Source organism: Ambystoma mexicanum, chromosome 7q (assembly GCF_040938575.1).
Source record: "Ambystoma mexicanum isolate Mex_15411 chromosome 7q, UKY_AmexF1_1, whole genome shotgun sequence".
In the NCBI taxonomy this organism is placed as follows: domain Eukaryota; kingdom Metazoa; phylum Chordata; class Amphibia; order Caudata; family Ambystomatidae; genus Ambystoma; species Ambystoma mexicanum.
In genome coordinates, this window is record NC_090941.1 from 536,922,523 (window position 1) to 536,941,996 (window position 19,474).

General features: G+C 41.4%; 1 protein-coding gene across 2 annotated transcripts in view; it reads left to right on the forward strand.

Annotated features, from left to right (window-relative positions):
- The window catches only part of NUFIP1 (nuclear FMR1 interacting protein 1), a 546,199-nt gene that overhangs the window by 295,609 nt on the left and 231,116 nt on the right, over positions 1 to 19,474 (forward strand). For both annotated transcript variants that reach the window (XM_069640255.1, XM_069640256.1), the window contains one exon: positions 8,111 to 8,203. In XM_069640255.1, the coding sequence (XP_069496356.1) occupies positions 8,111 to 8,203 (93 nt within the window). The remainder of the gene's footprint in view (positions 1 to 8,110; positions 8,204 to 19,474) is intronic.

The following is a 19,474-nucleotide window of genomic DNA, read 5'->3' on the forward strand; positions in this document are numbered from 1 at the left end:
CTTTCTTTGCACCTTGGTAACCTGTTCAGATGCGTCGATGTGATACTAGTAGGTCCAGTGGTGTTGGATGTTTTCATATGTAATTTTTCTGTGATTGCCTTGAATTCCCTGTACTCAGTTTAGAGCCCATGTTCTTTATCCCCCATTGTTGCAAGAAGCCTTTCCTCTGTAGAAAGAGTGAAATCTCTCCACATCTTTTTATCCGGATTGGTCTTTGGCAAGTATGGTGTGTTCTGTGTATTTTTAAATGCATATGTAAGTCCTTGGGAAGGACATATGCAATTTGCTCCTCAACAAGGCCCCCCTTCAGTCCATACCTTTGCTTTCCTAATTTAATTATTTAAAACATAGTTTACCCCAGTTGGACCTCTTTTCCAGGTCCTCACACTTTACTTACAACTGTGTGGTAATGGCTTTGTGAAGCCCTATGCCCCCCTGTCAATGGGAATGTCATTGGAAAAATCTATAATTGCCTCTTCTGTCAATAATCTTTTCTCCGAATGATGTAAATTCCTTATGCATGCCTCTAATGCTTTTGTTTAGTTCTTTAAATGCTACTTCATCTTGTCTGATATTTTCACATGGTCTGATATTTTCACATGGCTCGTGCAAGTCAGACCCCAGGGGCAAGGGGGAACGCGTCTTCCAGTAGGTATCTGCACTCTGTCATTTAAGGTGGAATGGACTGTATAACTGGTGTCACAGGTGCTGTGCTCCACTAGATGTTTCCTGACAATATACTGATAACCAAGCTGCCCATCACTGCATCAACCATATGTGAGCCTGCTTAAAACCCTTTGCCCTCCATCTACTTTGTTCCTCCTCTCCCTTGCTGAAAGGAGTGTGCAGCAACCCAGCCCCTCTGGTTTTGTCCTGTGTCTGCCTTCAGACCATCTAAACCCAGCAGGGTTGCACTGCGGTAAAGAAGGTAATGCTTGAAACCCTGACACTCCCCGCCCCAAATTCTGCACATCCGCTGCTGATCACACAATAGAACTAATGGAACTCGCCCTCCCCCCATCTTCCCTGCCCCTTCATCCCCACCCTCCCTTCACACTAATCCCCACCCATATGCCTACCTCTCACCTGTGGATTTCTCACTGCTCTTTTTTATGCACTGTTGTGATAGCCCCTACTGGTAGCTTTCTTAGTGTGATCAGTGGTGTAAAGGCAGCACCCTGTTATTGTCTGATATCTTGGGCATCAGCCACAGAGTCTCGTATTGTACAAATGCCCTACACATACCACCAATCGCCACAAGGATAACTGAGCTGTTCATGGTTGGAACAAATATCTGCGTTAAGTAACTCTGGCCCCCTCATTTTAAATAGCCTAATTTGTGGAAGGGATCCTCCATCCCTGGCAGGAGCACAGCAGAAGCCCGTGTCAAGCTGCCTTTTTGGCCATGCTCCCAATGTACAGGGATTTAAGATGACTTGAAAGAGGAATGTGGACTGTCCTGATGATAGTCAGAAGAATTGTGGAAAATATAGCATCTGAGACAGTCTGCCCCCCCCCTATTATATTGTTTTCATTAAATTTGTTAGGAGGACTTTCCCCATGCAACCATTCATACGTTTTCTTTCATTCTCATTGCATATTACTTGTACTCCTTGTCACAGTCATACGCTGCCATAATTATGTTGGCATTGATTGTCGCATGCATGGAAGAATAATCATTTACATGCAGAACAGTTAATCAAATCCGTGATTAGGGTTAACTCTTCATTAGGTTCGTTTTATTAGTCTGTTTTCGCTTTCCCCAATGCCTTTCTGCTGGATATCTGGTTTTGACTTAATCCAGAATTTTACAGACCAGATCTAGAGATAAGAGAAATAAAAACTTCTATCTTGAAGGGCAAAGATAGTATGTCAGAATTGAGTAGTCCCTTAAGCAAATTGGGCGTGACTTAACACCAAGAGTGGAAACATTCTAAAGGATATTCTATTAGCAGGAAACTGTTCTTCCAGGGCAAAGTCCTCAATTATGCACACCTTCGTTCCCCTGGTCGAGCTCTTAACAATAATTGTTGCTTCCCAAGATGGGTGCCAACTGAACACACCTGGTACCTTTACTGTTAGCCTCTGCCAGGAGTGATTTCTGGAGCAGGTATATAGCACCTTTAATTAAGCTGCATTAATTGTTGGCTTGGCACTGCCCAAACCCTAATCCTTCCCTATGAAGCACACCACATGCCTTAACTAGATTGTTGTGCCTTCTGTGCCCCGAATAGCTGGAGGCGTGAAGTCTTAACACTGCTACCTAAAGGCTTCTGACGAGCACGGTTCGATTTCACTCTGAGGGTGATGGTGACAGCTAAAGTGATTATGACAGAGGTACCATTGCAGGACATTTGGTGAGCTGCTACATCGACAGAGCCCTACATGTTCACCTACACTTTTGACAGGACAAAGAGGTCAGACAGGCAGTACTGAAACACCTCTTAGTAAGGCGAACCTCCGTTTTCCCTCCCATCATCTTCCTGAATTCTTGTTCAATGCTACTTAGTTATCTATTTGCAGTGTGTGACTATATGAAAGATCCACTGCTGGAGAATTAGTTACATTTGGCTATAGTTTTCCAGCTTTGATAACTTGCAAAGATTCACGTGCTAATTGTCCACCTACCTCTTGCTGAGGCTGAGCTTTACTGTTCATCTTTCTGTGAAACAAGAATCTAAAGCTGACTTCCAGGATAGGAGCCTAGGGACCCCTCCACCTTGTTAGAGGTAGTGCAAACCGCCCCAGAAGTGTTGGATGGGAGGAACAAAATGCTGTTTTCTTTTCACTGGAGTTAACGTACATTTTCAAAGAATTTGAATCTATGGAATCAAGGCTTAAAGTAGGCAGTGCTGCATAGCAATTTGCTATGCAAGTAGGTTTGCTAATTAAATAATTAAATTGAGACTTGAGTAGCAAAGTTGGTGATTTAAATTACCCTTTTCAATTAAAACACAGCTCACCCTGCATTCCTCTTGCCAGCTAGACTCTCCCTACCCTTGTTTCTCTGTTCACTGAAAGTTTAAAGAAGCTAATGGAGGGAAAGTGCCAAAGTAATCATCTCTCCCACTCTTTCCATGCCAAAGGCCTATGTGGGAGTTCTTCTTGAAATAATTGCAAAGGAGATGTAATCGGGATGATACTTTTAAGCTGACTATATTCTGCTTGGCAAAGGCCAGTACATGTTCTTTTTTTTTCTTTAAAATACACTCCTAAAATTCCTTTCCTAAAAATATCGGTTGTTGCATAATGCAGAATTACAGTATGTCTACTGTAAAACATTGTATTGTCTCCATGTTCTTTCAGTAACCTTTAGGTTAGAGTATCCAAATTTCATAGCGGTAACTATATTTCAATTTTGTAGGGAAGGTGCATCATATTGACGAGTGAACACTTCTGAAAATGGTCAGGATCGCATTGCCAAATCATTTTTTGATGGAAAACCAAATTCGGTGGATGACCTGCTGGTTGCATACATCTGCAACGGGTGTTCAACCCATGAGGTGATACAATACTCATTGACATTCTATCTTGTCACCCTATTGCTTTATACCAGCTACCCTTAAAGTGAAATGTTGACGAACTACAACATTCAACCTACTTTGCGAAGTTCTTTCTTTCCTCTTGCATAATGAATACACAAAACTAACTAGATGTTTACGCAAAGTAGCGATTAATAATCCCATCCAGTCTGTATATATGCAGATCTACTGCAATACAGACCTACTTCAATAACATGACACTGGATTTCGTATCCAGTGGTCGCTTTAATATCCATTCATGATTACCTTATACATTCAAACCTGGGGGAGAGACCTGGACAATCGGGTGGCTGAGAACACAAGTAGAAACTGCACGTAGCGCCTGCTGCGCTTCTGCCAATCCTTCCCCTTCCCCTTCCCATTGGAGGCAAAAGGGTGTCCGTCAATAAATTCAGGAGGTGGGGGGGATACACGACCTGGGTACACTATGGCAAAATGAATTGCATGGGTAAATACAATGACTGTCCACAATTTCAAGTAATATACAACTTTTTACTGATAAGGAAAAAGACAAATTCATTTGAAAAATGTAATAAGAAATATATTTTGTGGCAATTCAATTTGTTACAGCACAAAAGAAATTGACATTTCATTCCAAATAAGAAGGTGGGTCCTGGGGGTCCCTTCTGCCAGACATTAGTCCTGGTTATGAGAGCCTTACCCAGAGTCTTTAGCTCACTATCTTTCACAGAGAAGAAGTTAAAAGAAATATCCAACACATCAGTCTTTGTCCTACCCTGGGGCAGTCCAGCACCGAAATGCTAGGCAATTCTCCTCTGAACAAGAATACCACCACCCCAGACACGTGTTTCGGTCTGGTTGTTCCTCATCAGTAGGGTGGAGCTGTGCCTCTCTAAGAATAGTGAGCTAGGGGTCCATGACTGGATTCCCCTAGTAACTTACGGTGAGAGATATTGAGCTAAAGACTCTGGGTAAGGCTCTCGTAACCAGGACTAATGTCTGGCAGAGGGACTCCCAGGACCCCCCCTTGTTATTTGCATTTCATTCAAAAGACTGTTTTTTTAAATTGATACAATTCCACTGCTTGTGCAGGATTTTTTGTGTTTAGCAAATTAGAATACACACGTGTCAAGTGTCACATTATATAATGACATTCAAAATAGAAGAATTAATAAGAACAGACATCTCAGTGGGTAGACAAGATGGTATGGCTCGATGTGTCTCCTCCTATTCCTTACGACCTGTTTTGGCAATAATGCCCTTCATCGGGTAAGTGATATTTGTGATTCTGTTTGACTCCTGTGGGTTAGAGTAACAGTGTGTAAGTCCTGATATTCATTTTAGGGGATAAAGTATCATGTATAGCCTGTGCCAATAATCCAATAATTAACTGACCTTAGAGTTTTAACGGGAGACAGCAGGTGAGTCTTCATTTGACTGGATAAACCTTTGCTGTATCTGCTAGTAAAAGCTTGGCTGTATTTAGATTATTGGGATAACCCAAGTACAGACTTTGATTGGTAATGTGTGGTCAAACATGGGACCAGTCGCTAGAAAACAGCGCTGGGTCCCACGTTATGACCGCATTGCAAGGATGTAACACATTCCATTTTGAAGTATGGAATAGCCCAAGTGCAGACATTAATTGAGGATAGGCAGTCAAACATGGGACCAGTCGCTAGAAGGTAGCGCTGGGTCCCACGTTATGACCGCATTGTAAAAACATAACGTGTTCGGTTTGATTCAAAATAGTCATGGGGGCAGCCTTGATGGTGTCGCTCGCTGTAAGACGAGAAAGATAAATCTACAGACTCACCGATTGTAAGTGAGAAGAAACAATCTGTGCAGACTCGGTACCGCTCTCTATTCGCGTGTCATGACAAGTCTGGTTGCTAGGCAACCTGAACGCATGGGCTTAGTTTAAGAAATAGTACTTTGAGCTGGAATGGATGCGATAACAGCATGCCATCTTGGAAATCCGTGTAATTCGGTGAAATAGTTTTGAATTCTAAGGATTAACTCCAAAATCAGACTAGGTTCGACCTAGAGACGAGATGTTTAAAACGGTCTAATTGCATGATGGTGGTGGCAACTGCCTGTAATTTATGTAATTGTGTCTTAGTCGATGTGCTTCCAAGATTCATAACGAGGCATGGATGACCCTAAAGTTAAGGTTGTATAGATGACACGGGAGACAAGGCGTCAGAAATAAGTTAAAATTTAGAAGGAATCAGATTCTTTATGCACTAAGATAAGATAATTGAATAGCCAATAAGGGAGTAACCCGCTGGTTGAGGATTACAAAAAACATCTTAAGCCCCAATCCAAGTTCATCCCTCATGGGGACAGTGAGTCAAGCTAATTAATCTCCCGTTGCTGTATCAGTCTGATTAGATTACCACCCCTTCTGGGTAGGCATACGTGTTCCAAAATGATCACACAAATCAAGTTAATAATTTTGGAACACATATGCCTATCCAGTTCCCCTCATGTAACACTCAACAGTACTGAAACGAGGAAGAGGCAGCTGAGATTAGTGAACACTATAACATTTTACCACTTTAGTACTAGGATGAGGAAGATGCCTACAAAGTATTGTGAAGGTCATGCATGTCCCCTTAATCATGGTCAGGCAATCCAAACCGGTAAAGAACACCAGCGACGGTTGCAGGTGTATACAATGAGGAGGAGAAGGCAACATGGAAAGCAGCAGCAGGGAGGTGGGTGAAATCAGCAGGGAACCTTTTCTGAGGAGAGGCGAGCAGCTGGGGAAGATTGCTACGGGCTGGTCCATCGTGTGCAGCATGCCAAGATGCTGGGGACTGCAGAGAGACGGTCTATGGAAGCGTGGCGTGGGAGCTGGGGCTCCATGGAGTGGACTGAACCTTGAGAAGGGAGCCGTGCAGAGAGGCTGTCCCTTTCCCTGTTGTTCGATGTGCTTGTTTTCCTGTGTTAAGAGGTCGACATAGATTCTGAGGGGCAGAATGTGGACCACTGACTTTAAAAGCAGATGGTTGTGTGATCCGCACTGCTGGGAAAGCTGTCAAAGCCAACAGTGAGTTTCTAACAAATGAGAAACCTGGTGCGCGAACATTTGAACATTTCTATTGATGAGGAATACTTTGTATTGGCGTGGTCGTGTGTTTAAGGAAGCATGTTTTCGAAAGTCTGAGTGGTGGGCATTTCATTTAAAGCTAGCTGAATTAATATTGCAGGTTGAATTGAAAGTGAGTCACGAGCTAAACCCTTGTCTATTGAATACTGAACTGAATAACAACGTTTCAAATAAACAGAACTATTACAAGTTGAATTCAGAAGTTAACAGAAATTTAAATTCAAATAAAACCACTGTATGCTGAATTCTGAAGTGAATTAAACTTTGAACAAAGGTATGCTGAAGCTTAATTTTAAATGGAACTTTACAATTGAACCAAAGAGATGCATATTGAATATCAAATTGTGTGATAGCTACAAACAGCAGAAATATACATTGAAATCAGAATTAACTGAAATCCTGGAGTTAAATCCAATACAGTCAAACCATCCACATGAAAAATTATAACGAGGGGGTGCACGTGTGGCAAAGAATCCTAAGAAGACGAGGATATTGTTGTGATGATTAAACTAAATCCTGGGGGAGGGAACCCCGAGATTTTAGACATTTGTTGCCATGTTTCTTTGTTTTTGTGTTGGGACTATGTTACTTCCAGAAGGGAACCCAGAGTATTGGTTAAAACTGTATCACCTTGTACCTAAGAGAGGTACTTTTGAGACTTTTGTTGGAACTGTTATATACTTGGGGAAGGGAGCTGCAAGGAAGCTGCGAGGTGGAAGAAGCTCAGAACTTTGTTGAACGCTTTCTTTTGGTTGCTGACATCTCTACACATTGTATAGATTAGTTGTGAGGGCCAGTATAGGTTCTGGAAACAGATTTTGAAGTTGAACTCTTTGACTCAGACTTTCATTTAGATGGGGAATTTACACCCTAGAATATGGCAAGGTAGGCCTTTTTCCATCCTGACATTTAAGTTAATAAAGTATTTTATTTTGTACTTTGAATCTGTTCTGTCTTTTGCTTCATGATGTCTTCACATGTCTTATTTCAGAGGCACACAAAAATGCTGTATTGGTTCTTATTTTAGGCCTTGGGTGCAAATACCCCCTGCTGACACTAAAAATAAGCTTAAAAATGGATAATCAAATAGGTTTTTTTGCTAACCATGTACATTTTAATTAGAACACTTTGCTAATCAATTTTTGAAAACTGAGGTATCTCTTACAAAGATACCAAATCTGGAGGATAATAATTACTTGCATGTAAACTTTTACTTACTGAGCCCGATAGCCAAGGCTACAAAGTTAAATTATAACGGCATGCCTCTGTTTTCTCAATGTAAATGCTGTGTACCTATTATCGATGGGAATCTATAAAAAAGTGGCGATAGACAATGGATGGAAGTAGTATTTAACAAAAGTATTTAATCTTGAAAAGCTATGAAAGCATGATTGAGAAGTGTACATGCTGACACTTAAAGAAACATGCACATCACTAAATGAAATTGCTAAAAGGTGTTCCACAGAATTGTTAAAAAGTGTCTTTTTTTCAGGAACTATCCAACACTTGCAAATATTCAGAGGAAAAAAGCACTAGCAAGAGAGAAGGGTCTGAGAGGAGAAGTGCTAACAACGCCTCATTTTGGGTATGTAACATTGAAGTTAAACTGTTCGGTTTAAATGAGAATATCCTCAACTTTTCAATCAATCCAAATAACCCTTTATCAAGAATCCATTTTATTTGGGCTAGACTGTTTGTGGTCAATAGGCAATTTCAAAGAAAAAGTTAATTCCATAAAGGACATTATTCTTCATTTCTAATGTATTCTTTCCACCATCCTATTTCTCATCTTGCAAATATTTTCTCGGGCGTCAATCCAGCAAATCCAATTCTAAAATGAGGAATCTTCTGTTGGAGTAAGGACTAATGCATCAGAAAGATTACTGGGACATCGAGATTTGTTCTTCTTGTGTTGTAAGATGACAATGGTTTGTAGCTCCTACAGTTGCTATACTCAATGAGGGATAGCATTTCTGGCCAAGAAACGTCCACTTTACATTACACAATTACTCCCTTTGCATAAACTGAGAAGATAGTTGTCCCTTCCATATTCCAATATATTCCAACATTTCAAATTTCTTGTGGAACAAACTTCAGATTTCAGCTTGGTTTTTGTTTAAGTGCATTGATAGACGTGTAATGTTTGCAACACACTGGGGGGTGGGTGGATTGTATATCCAGCTTAAGAGTGCAAATTAATCTGGTATTTCCTCAAATCCTTCCGTTCTCTCCTCAGACTCAAAGTAGTTTTCATTTTCACAGTAAATAAAACTACTATATTCTTCCTGTCCTTTGTTCGTACAGAGAAAGAGAAAATATTGAAAGATACTGTAAGCATATTCTACTATACTCGATGCATAAAGGCAACTCATTGTTTCATAGTTTAAGCTTCACTCAAGGAGACCTCTTCGTCTAAAAGGACTACAATCAATGCCCACTTTCTGCCCCTCACATTGAGCTCCTGTGTGGCGATGCTCATGGCCTGGCTAGAAAAAGCTCTTTATTAAATCTCTTCTCACAGAGAACTCTTCAGAGGTTCAGAAATAAAAATAAACTTGACTTTAGTAACCTTACAGTTTCCGGTTCTTTTACATGCTGCAATTTATTTTCCTTTTTCAAGGGATGAAGCAAGAACTTTACTCTTGCTAAAAAGAGGGAAAATAAAAGGAAATGGCGTGTATACTATCCAAAAGAATAGTACCTTAATGTGTTTACTTTACACTGTGCAGACTGGATGCAATAGGTTATTTGGAACACGTAGCAGTGTGGGCATGTTTGCACTCATTGGGATATTGGATATGACTGTATCCAAGTGATTGTATTCAAAACTAGGACAAATGTTCTAGAATGAGGCAATATGCCCCTCCGCGGCGGGCTGACCCTGTAGGTAATGGCCCGGCGGCCAAGTTAAGGGCCCGAGTGCAGCGAGGGTACCTTAACGAGGAGGGCGGTGCTGTTACTGATGGGGTCAGCCCGCCGCTGAGGGGCTTATTGCCATTAGCACTTGTGTAGTTTTCTACATGGCTGCTTAAGTATTTTCTTTTTGTATAAATAATTTAAAAATAAGAAACGTGCCTTTCTGCGGCCCAACTGGGCCGCAGAGTGCTACTGAAAGCTGCAGTCCATTTTTATTGTTGATGACTGAAAACGGACTGTGGAACAACACTGCGGGCCCGGTGCCGTGCAGGAAATGTATGTTTTTATTTATTTATTTATTTTTAGGGTGGAAAAAAGACACCTTTAGCACCCGTGTAGGAAACTACACCACTGCAAATGTGAGTGGGAAGGGGAAATGGGGAAGGGAAGCGCCCGAAACTTGAAAGTGCTCTGAACGCAGGCTTACCTTTGTGAATATAGCTCACGTTCCGAGCATTTTCATTGGCTCCCGGCACCTCCTATTAATTTACCATTACATAGGGCATGCCAAGATTTCAGTCGCATGACCACTTATTTTGAGAACGTACATGTTACATTGATACATGCATTTGAATTGATGTGTGAAACATTATTTTCCCTTCTTTCTTGTTTCTCATTTTTGTTTTCAGGTTTGTGTCTTTGATGTCTGTCTGTATCCTTACCATATGATATATTGTGGGAGATGCTAGTGTATTGTTTATGTATCTCATGATGTAACTTGTTTGGATCTGCATGCTTTCTTTTGGATGCATTTTTTTTTTAATGTGTCATGTTTGAGAATTGTAGAAATCCCAAGCCCATTGTTTGCCTTGATAAAGACTGATTGGGTCAAAACACATGTCAGCGGGGGGTTTCAGGAAACTGAATTCAGGACGTGTCTAATGACATTTCTTTGAGTTGTTTATTTTCTGTTTGATGACTTTGATCTTTTTGCTTGATTAAAATTCTTTGGATAAGCGCGATTTATCTGGTCTAAAACCTTTTTAACTGTGAATTTGTGATCAGGCAGGAACTTAGCCTGACTAGACCAGACACTGCCCATAAATTGACACTTCCAAAAATGATGGGGCTAAACCAAGTCATCATGGGAGCTTTGGCTTAGTGAGACACTATAACGTTATGTATGTTAGATAGCCTAATATCTGCAGGAATCTGCAGCTGAGCCCCTGCCCAATGATTTAACAGAAATAAGCATAGTGTGCCTTCACCTAATGCGCTCTTCTAAAGATATCTCCTTCAAAATGTTCAATATTATCCCAACAAAACCTCAGTCAGCCAGCAACAAATATCTTTCGTTTTTAATGGTCAAAGTCCTACATCAGTTGCTATAATTTGCCAACACGTGTTTCAACCAACATGGTTCTTTTCAAGGCACCACTCTATTGAGCAACTTTAACACACATAATTATTAAATCATAAAACAAAAAAGTTGAACATTGTTGATATCAAACCTATTTTTTATATATAACGTATATACTGGACAGAGGAAAAGAGACAAAAAATATGGAAAACCAAAAGAAATGTATATTAGATTTACACCATCAATTAGTGAGTACATTATAAATTCAATAATGTCTTTAAAAACCTATAGCGATATGTATTAGACTATATCATTCCATAATTCAGTTAGATTTTAAATAAATATCTCAAATTTGCCCTCATGATCTCATCATCATCTCTAAATTAACATTCATGTTCTTAAGCACCTAATCGCCATTCTATCGTGTCATATGCTCGTGAGAGCAGCCATGTTCCCAGAGCACAAGATTATTCCTACCTCTTCCGGGCTATAATTTCTTTGAATAAATCTTTATTGCCGATCATATGTCTAACTGCTTTGGTAAATTGTGACATGCATCCAATCAATCCCAAACACAAAACATCTTCAATATACTTATACGTTGTGAGATATAAAACTCGCCCCCAAAAGTCTTAAGCAGTCGTACTTCAAATTGAATAACATTATCCCTCAGATACCATTAAGTTTACATTTGCGGAGTTATCCTTACGCCAAACTAAAGATACATAACTAATTTACCCCTGTCACAGAACTTAGTATCTCATATAATGCTTGCAGTTTTTCCCATAGATCTACAAAGTAAGAAATCCATTATCACACGATTCCCAATACCTCAGTAAATAACAATGCCAAATAGACCCTTTGCTTGAAACCATATTCTGTTGTTACTACACCTTATTGTCAAGATTCCTTAGATCCTTTTGGGTTCTCCTCATTAAGGGACCCGGCCTCCATCTGGCGTCCGCATGCTTTCACTCGCAGACACCATTTTGTTAGTTTACTTATATAACGTGCCTGATGTCGCGCACACATGGCGCGCTACGTCAGAAGACGCATCCGAATTGTAAACAAAGTCAGACGTTTTCCTTGTGGACCTTTCCGCTTCAATTTCACATCCCTCAGTATTCTTCATACAACAATCTGTCATGGGTCTGGTTACCCTTATTCTAATTACTTTAATTCTGATACACAGCAGTAATTGGATATTATGCAAATTAATTGATTCGATGATGCCCTACTGATTTCAGGCTTACATATTGTTAATTATTTCACTGATGAGATACTAAATTAGGAGACGTTACTCTAGATGAGTAATTATTGGAATATATCAGACATAATGTCTTAACAGCTGAGCCCCTTATATGATGGCAAAATGTGTAGTTCGGTTTTGACAACAGTAGTTGGTGGCTAATTCTTACTTCTGTCGCATGTATATAAATTACCATATTTATGTTCTGGGTGGATGGCTGTTCCTTACAATTCTAACATGTAATAGGTTTTTATATTATTATATTGCATATTCTAATCACCATAGAGCCTAACAATCCAATATCAGAAATGTGATACATTCCACAAAGTCTCTAATCCCAGAGAAAATCCATTACACCTCACTGACCCAGTAGGGGACATAAAAGCCCTCGTAGGACAAGGCCACGGTTTTGAATGACGCAGGTTCGCAGGTGACTTTGCCCGACAACGTGCTATGTCCACGCTACCGAGCTTATAAAATCTGGGGTTACGACCCTCTGCAGCAAAGCCCTCACAGAACAAGGCCGCGTTGTCGAGCGACACAGGTGTTTGGTGACAAATGGGTCTGCAGTGTAGACCGCGAGTGCGGACGACTCACCCTTCTGTCCGCGACTGCCAGGTAAGAAGTTGTGGGGGAGTTAGCTTACTCTGCTCTTCTTAGCCCTTTCGATTGTACCTCCCCCTGACTGCGTCCCCTCCTACTCCTACTGTTAGGGAGAATTCTCTGTTTAGGCTGAATTTCCTAACCTAGTGAGTCCCCCAGCAGCTTTGCTGGATTTTTGGGGTTTATTTTTTTTCTCCTGCCAAGAGTGAGACTCTTTTACCCTCACTCTTGGACATGATTTGAGAGTGTTTCTGTGACTTGCTATGTGTTTAGGGGTTAGGGGGTATTTTTTCCCCATAGGCTATCATTGGTTTTTGAATGTGTGTTACACAGCACCCTCAGTGCAGTAACACAGGGGTGTCATAGAGACCCCCAAACATAGACTCCACACCCTGGGACTGACTACTGTCTCCCTGGGTCTGTAAAGTCACCATTGACTTTACTAGTCTTAACTTAGGAACTTAACCAGTACAAACCATCTTACTGTGGAAGTACTGGTAGGGGCAATTAGATTGCCCCTGGGTCTGTTGTCGATGGGGTACTGTCCCGTCCCCCCTCGCCGAGTTCTGGCTGGTAGCAGTGGATACCACGGAAATATTCCACCGGAATATTTCCCAATGGGATTTCCCATTGTTTTTAATGCACCACTTTTTGGTGCAATGTTAAAGATACCGCCGGTTTATTTATTTAATATAAATTCACCGGTTGGGATTCCAGAATGTTGGCCAAGGTGACAGCAGCTTGAACCTGCAGCTCCTGGTCCCCTCCCTGAAGCTATTTCATGGTTGATAATGAATTCAAAAAAGAAAATTCAGGAGCCAGAAAATCCTAATTCCAAAAAACAGAAACAACTGATGGAGATGGAAGAGGAGAACCCGAGCAGTCATGACATTTATAAGCTTCTGAAGCAGGTGTCCATGGACATGGTAGAAGTGAAAACTACCTTGGCAGAACTGAACTCTAAGGTGTGCCATCTGGATGGTAGAGTGGAAGAGCTGGAAAAGAGATCACACTCAATGACTTCGGAGATGGCGGGAAGCTACAGGGCCTATAACAATTTAAAAAAGGACCTCCATGATGAAAAAGACCGGAGATTGGAAATAGATTTTAAACTGCGAGAAAGAAATGTCAGACTGGTTGGAGTAGAGGAAGACCCTGGAGTGGAGAAACTGATTTCAACAGTTGTTGGGATTTTTAAAGATTGCTTTGGTCTAGCGGTAATTAAGGAGGAGGATATAGACCATGTTTACAGGATTGGTAAGCAGCCTGGCTCCAGACCTAGGCATATCATGGTGGTCTTTGTTTTGACCAGGAGGAAAGAAGGGTTGCTGCTTGCTGCTCGGTCTAAGGGACCTACCTTCTACAAGGGTAAACCTATTTTTGTCTTCCCGGATTACCCTAAAGAAGTCGTGGCAGCTCGGAAATGCTTTAAGGGTGTTAAAGACCTGGCGAAGTCCCTGAAGGTGAAGTCTTTCCTGAATAGATATAATGCTATGACCTTGATGTTGCCAGAGGGAGAGAGAATTACTTCTGACCCAAAAGAAGCCTTATCTTGGCTTGAGACATTACGGGATAATACTAGCACAATTGATGCTTGATTTGACGTCTTGTATTTCATAAGGAGCTTCCTCCCCCTCCTCGTATAAATTTTTCTTTTTTTTTTTTTTTTTTTAACATACATTTACATTGGTGGAGATGGCGCCGAGTGCTTACTACAATTATACATTTGAAAATCGCCTACGTTCGATGTCGGAATGCAGCTCTTGCTTTCCTTTCCACGGGCGATACGTCTCAGAAGAAGGGACCCTCATTGCTGATGCGTGACGTACGGTGTTGCATTACGCTCCAGTACGCTCCGCATCACGTGTCTCTGCTTCGGCATTAAGGATGAGTCCGGAATATGGCTGGGATTCCGTATCGTGTTGGCAGATCGGCCTGCGACGTGGAATGAAGACGCGTCCAGACTCTGCGGTGCCCCTTCTTTGATGGCAGTTTAGTGTTGTAGTTACACTTATAATGAGGAGGTACGTGAGGAATAGCTATTGGTCATTACGTTTTGCCCGGGGAGTGACTTTTTTTTGCTCCGGACTTGCTGGATAATGCTGTAATATAAGTGACGGCTGCTCGTGGAAATGGCACGTGACGGCGTCCTTTACAAAAGCCCTCTTTGGATCGGTGGTATCTGTCAGGTGCACTATTGAAGAGCGTACCATATGATATCAGAGACAATGGGTGTGCAGCCGTGATAACATGGTTATTACAATGAATTATGGCCATTATTATTGATGCTCTACTGCGGAGGTTGTTCTACGCTGTACATTAGCCTCATGGTGGATCCTGAGAGCCGATATAGGATTGTAACTATTGATGCATCTGTTGTTTGGTCTGGGTGCAGGAATGGGCATGTTTCTGACCCATGAGGATATGTAATACCTTTCATTCTGCCATTGCAAAAGGTGACAATGTGGGTTGGAGGCTGCTCACTGTGCCCTGGTCCATGATACAACTGGGAAGGGCCAGGGGCAGAGACTTTACATTATGTCTGTCTGCTATGTACTTTGCTTTTTGTTTTACCCTTTTTGTGTTTTTTTATTTCACATTTTTGGAGGGGAGGGGGAGGTGATATCTCTGCTTATATGCTCTCCTGAGTGTTGTTTGGACTACCAGTGGTATGGTCCGCATGTTAATTTAGATATATTTGTTGTTGCACCCTTATCACCCGTTACATCTACCGGGGTGGCTTCTGAAAGGTTTCATGTTGTGCTGATATGTTATATGATATGTAAATCTTTGAGATTTACATGGGCTTTTTAATTTTAGGGTTTTCTGGTTGGTGATATTTATATGAGATTGGGAGGGGTACTGGGGGTGGCTTGGGCTTGTTCTGGTTGACGTTGGATTCATACTTCTGCAGGTGGGGGTGGGGGAGGGTGTTTAATTTCTCTCAGTACAGAATTTTTGTTTTGGTTTTTTATTGCACTATTTTTTTTCTTGCAACGATGTCTGGGAGGAGTGACCAGTTGTCTGTTTCCTCGTGGAATATAAATGGACTGAACAATTCACTCAAAAGACAAACGATATTTAATTGTTTAAAAGATATGCACAGTGATGTACATTTTCTCCAAGAGACCCATTTACTGTTAGAGGATGCTAATATGCTGCGCAAAAGCTGGATTGGGGAATTTTTTGTCTCTTGCTATTCATCCAGGAGTAGGGGGGTGGCTATTTTGATTCGAAAGAACTCCCCGATTACGATACTGAAATCTCGCACTGATAAAGAGGGTAGGGTCGTCATGTCCTTGGTGGAAGTTCAGGGAGTACAGTTTATTCTTTGCAATGTTTATGCCCCTTCAGTGGACGATGGCACATTGTTTGGGACAATGGCTCAAATGCTACAGGATCTGGCTTGTCAGAATGTTATTATGGGAGGCGACTTTAATTTGGTTATTGATAATGTCAAAGATCGCAGCGGGCCACATATTGCTGTCAGGAGAGACCCGACTTTTTGTTCATTTAACTCACTTATTGCTGAATTTGCATTAGTGGACTGTTGGAGACTGCTTCATGAAGAATTGAGAGAATATACATTTTATTCTAGTTCTCATGGCTCGCATTCTCGCATAGATATGTTTTTCTCGGCTGGTACAGCGACCTTGTCTTTGAAAAGTTGTGAGATTGGTTGTATTGCTGTATCTGACCATGCACCAGTGTTTATGAATGTAGATTTGCGGTTTAGTATTCCTAGATCGTTCAGTTGGAGGATGAACACCTCAATTCTTCGGGATGAAAAGATTGTGGAGAAAATCAGAGCTGAGGCTGATCATTTTGTTATAGAGAACAGAACAGATGGTATTGCTGTTGGGACAGTATGGGAGGCATTTAAATGTACTATGCGGGGATTGATCTTGGGTTTGTCCAGTAGCAAGAGGAAATATACAGAGAGGAAAAGCTTGGAATTGGAACAAAATATTAAGCAGCTCTCAATGGATTTGATAAATGACCCAGTTAATCAAGAGAAAAGGAGAAAACTTAGGGAACTGCAGAGGGAGTTGAATGAGACTTTGAAAGCTAGGTCTGAAAAGGATTTGTTCAGATTGAAATGCTCTTATTTTGAATATGGTGAAAAGTGCGATCGCTGGCTGGCCTATAGATTACGACAACAGCAATCAGAAAGATCTATTACTTCAATCAAAAGAGAGAATGGTCAGGTGACTTGTGATCCGGAATTGATTAATGAGACTTTTAGGGAGTATTATATGAAACTCTATCAAAGTGAGTTGGGTGTCAATGGAGTGAATGATTCCTTTCTTAATGGATTAGAGGTACCTAGAGTAAATGAGTCTGAGAATGCGATGCTGGGTGATGCTTTGACTGTGGATGAATTGAAAACTGCGATTGGGAAATTGAACTCGGGCAAGTCTCCGGGTCCGGATGGTCTGCCTGCTGAATTTTATAAAATCTTACCTGATTCAGTGGTGGAACTTATGCGGGATATGTTTGTAGAATCCAGGGTGGGAGGTTTGCTTCCTGCTTCTACTAGTCAGGCCATTATATCAGTTTTTCTAAAAAAGGGTAAAGATGGTTGTTTGACTTCAAATTATCGTCCGATTAGTTTGATTAATACTGATAATAAGATCCTTGCAAAACTGTTGGCCCTTCGTTTGCAAAATCTTCTTGTGAAGTTAGTGCACACTGACCAGTCAGGCTTTGTTCATGGCCGGAGGACATCTAGCAATATTAGGAACTTATTGTTGTTGATGACACATGCACAGGATATGGATGATGATGTTGCGGTGCTTTCCTTGGACGCGGAGAAAGCGTTTGATCGTGTGGATTGGGACTATCTTTTTTCAGTATTGCGTGCCATGAATTTGGGAGAGGAATTTATTTCTTGGATCGCCTTGCTTTATGCTAGCCCGACTGCCGCTGTCAGAACTAATGGGCAATTGTCAGACACTTTTGTGCTACGGAGGGGTACGAGACAGGGATGTCCTTTATCCCCCCTGATATTTGTTTTGGCCATGGAACCATTGGCGATTGCCTTAAGGAGTGACGTGGGGATATCGGGTCTGAGTTTTCATGGTGCTGACCAAAAGTTGTGGTTTTATGCAGATGACCTACTTTTGTTGTTACGGAATTTGACGGTGTCCCTTCCGGCCTTGCTGAATGTTTTGGATAGATTTCATGCTGTATCTGGCTTTAAAGTTAACTGGTCTAAATCTGAGGTGTTGCCAATTTCAGGATATTGTGACAAGAATTTGATTACTGGGATAGGATTTCAATGGTGTGAAAGGAAACTAAAGTACCTGGGTATATGGCTAACCCCACTGGTGGATGAGATGGTTGTGGTGAACATGAACGAGGTTTGTGCTGATTTAAAAATGAGCATCTTGAGGTGGTCTTTGCTTCATTTGTCTCTATGGGGCAAAGTGAACGCTATCAAAATGAATGCAGCCCCAAAGATTAATTATGTTCTAGGTATGCTTCCGATAAAGATTGGTCAGCATTATTGGAAGAAAATTGATGGTTTGTTACAGTCATTCCTGTGGGATAATAAGCCGCCTAGGCTTAAATTGTGGAAACTTCAGTTACCAATAGAAAAAGGTGGTCTAGGAGTACCGAACTTCAGGGCATATCATTTAGCCTTTTCAAGTCATTTTATTGTGCCTTTTTTGATGGATTTGCCTGATCAATGGGTAATTGCAGAGGCTAGTATGTTGGGTCCGCTCCCTCCAAGGGCAATTCTCACAGCGACCAACAAGTCATGTAATAAATCACCTTTGACGGTTTTTCTGAGAGAGACGTGGAGACAGGTTCATGAATTGTTAGGCTCGGTTGCTTCAAGGACCATTCACTCATCCATCTGGTTGAATCCATTGATTGCTATCGGGGGCAGGTCTCTATTTTGGCCGGATTGGTTTCTAGGCGGAGTGCTCTGGATTGATGATGTTCTGGTGGACGGGGGGTGGATTGGGGAATGTGAGTTACGAGCAAAGTTTCACATTGATAATTTCAGAACTGAAGACTTCAGGAAATTGAAAAGATGTATCGGAGATGTGGCGGAACTAGGAAGTTCAATGGTGAATCTTTATCTTATGGGAAGGGCGCCAGGTGGTTGTTCCATTGCTAGCAGGATATATAATTGTATTGTATCTGCTTATAAGGAAAATTCAAATTTGAGAGATGAATGGGGACGGAGGTTAGGGTGTGAGATTTCGCCTGAGATGTGGTTGAATATGTGTGCGAATGTTAAACTCTGTGCAATTGATATGGTGGAACGGTCAAGACAGATAAAGATCCTCAATAGAGTCTTTTGGAGCCCGGAGTGAATGTTTAAGAGGGGGCTGATGGACTCTGATGAATGCTGGTGTTGTGGGAATGGACAGGGAAGTCTGGAACATCTGTTGTGGGAATGTATGCGTGTACGGGGATTTTGGCACGAGGTTTGTGGTGCCTGTCTGCGTGTTTTGGATTTGAATGTTGAATTGGATTTTATGACGATGATTTTGGGAGGTGGTGAATTGCTGGATGATCTCTCTATGTCACGGAAAAAGTTTTTATTCCGTGGAGCTTGTATGGGCAAAAAGTTGGTCCTCAGGGGCTGGAAGTCACGGAATGCACCTTCTCTTGATGATTGGGTTGAGGGGATGTCTGCCCTTGCATCCATGGAAAGGGTGGTCTACAAGCGGCAAGGGAAGTTAAGGTTGTACGGAAAGGTGTGGGATGACTTTCTGAGTATTTATTGATTTATTGCAAGCTATGTATATGTAATTCTGTTATTCTGTGTA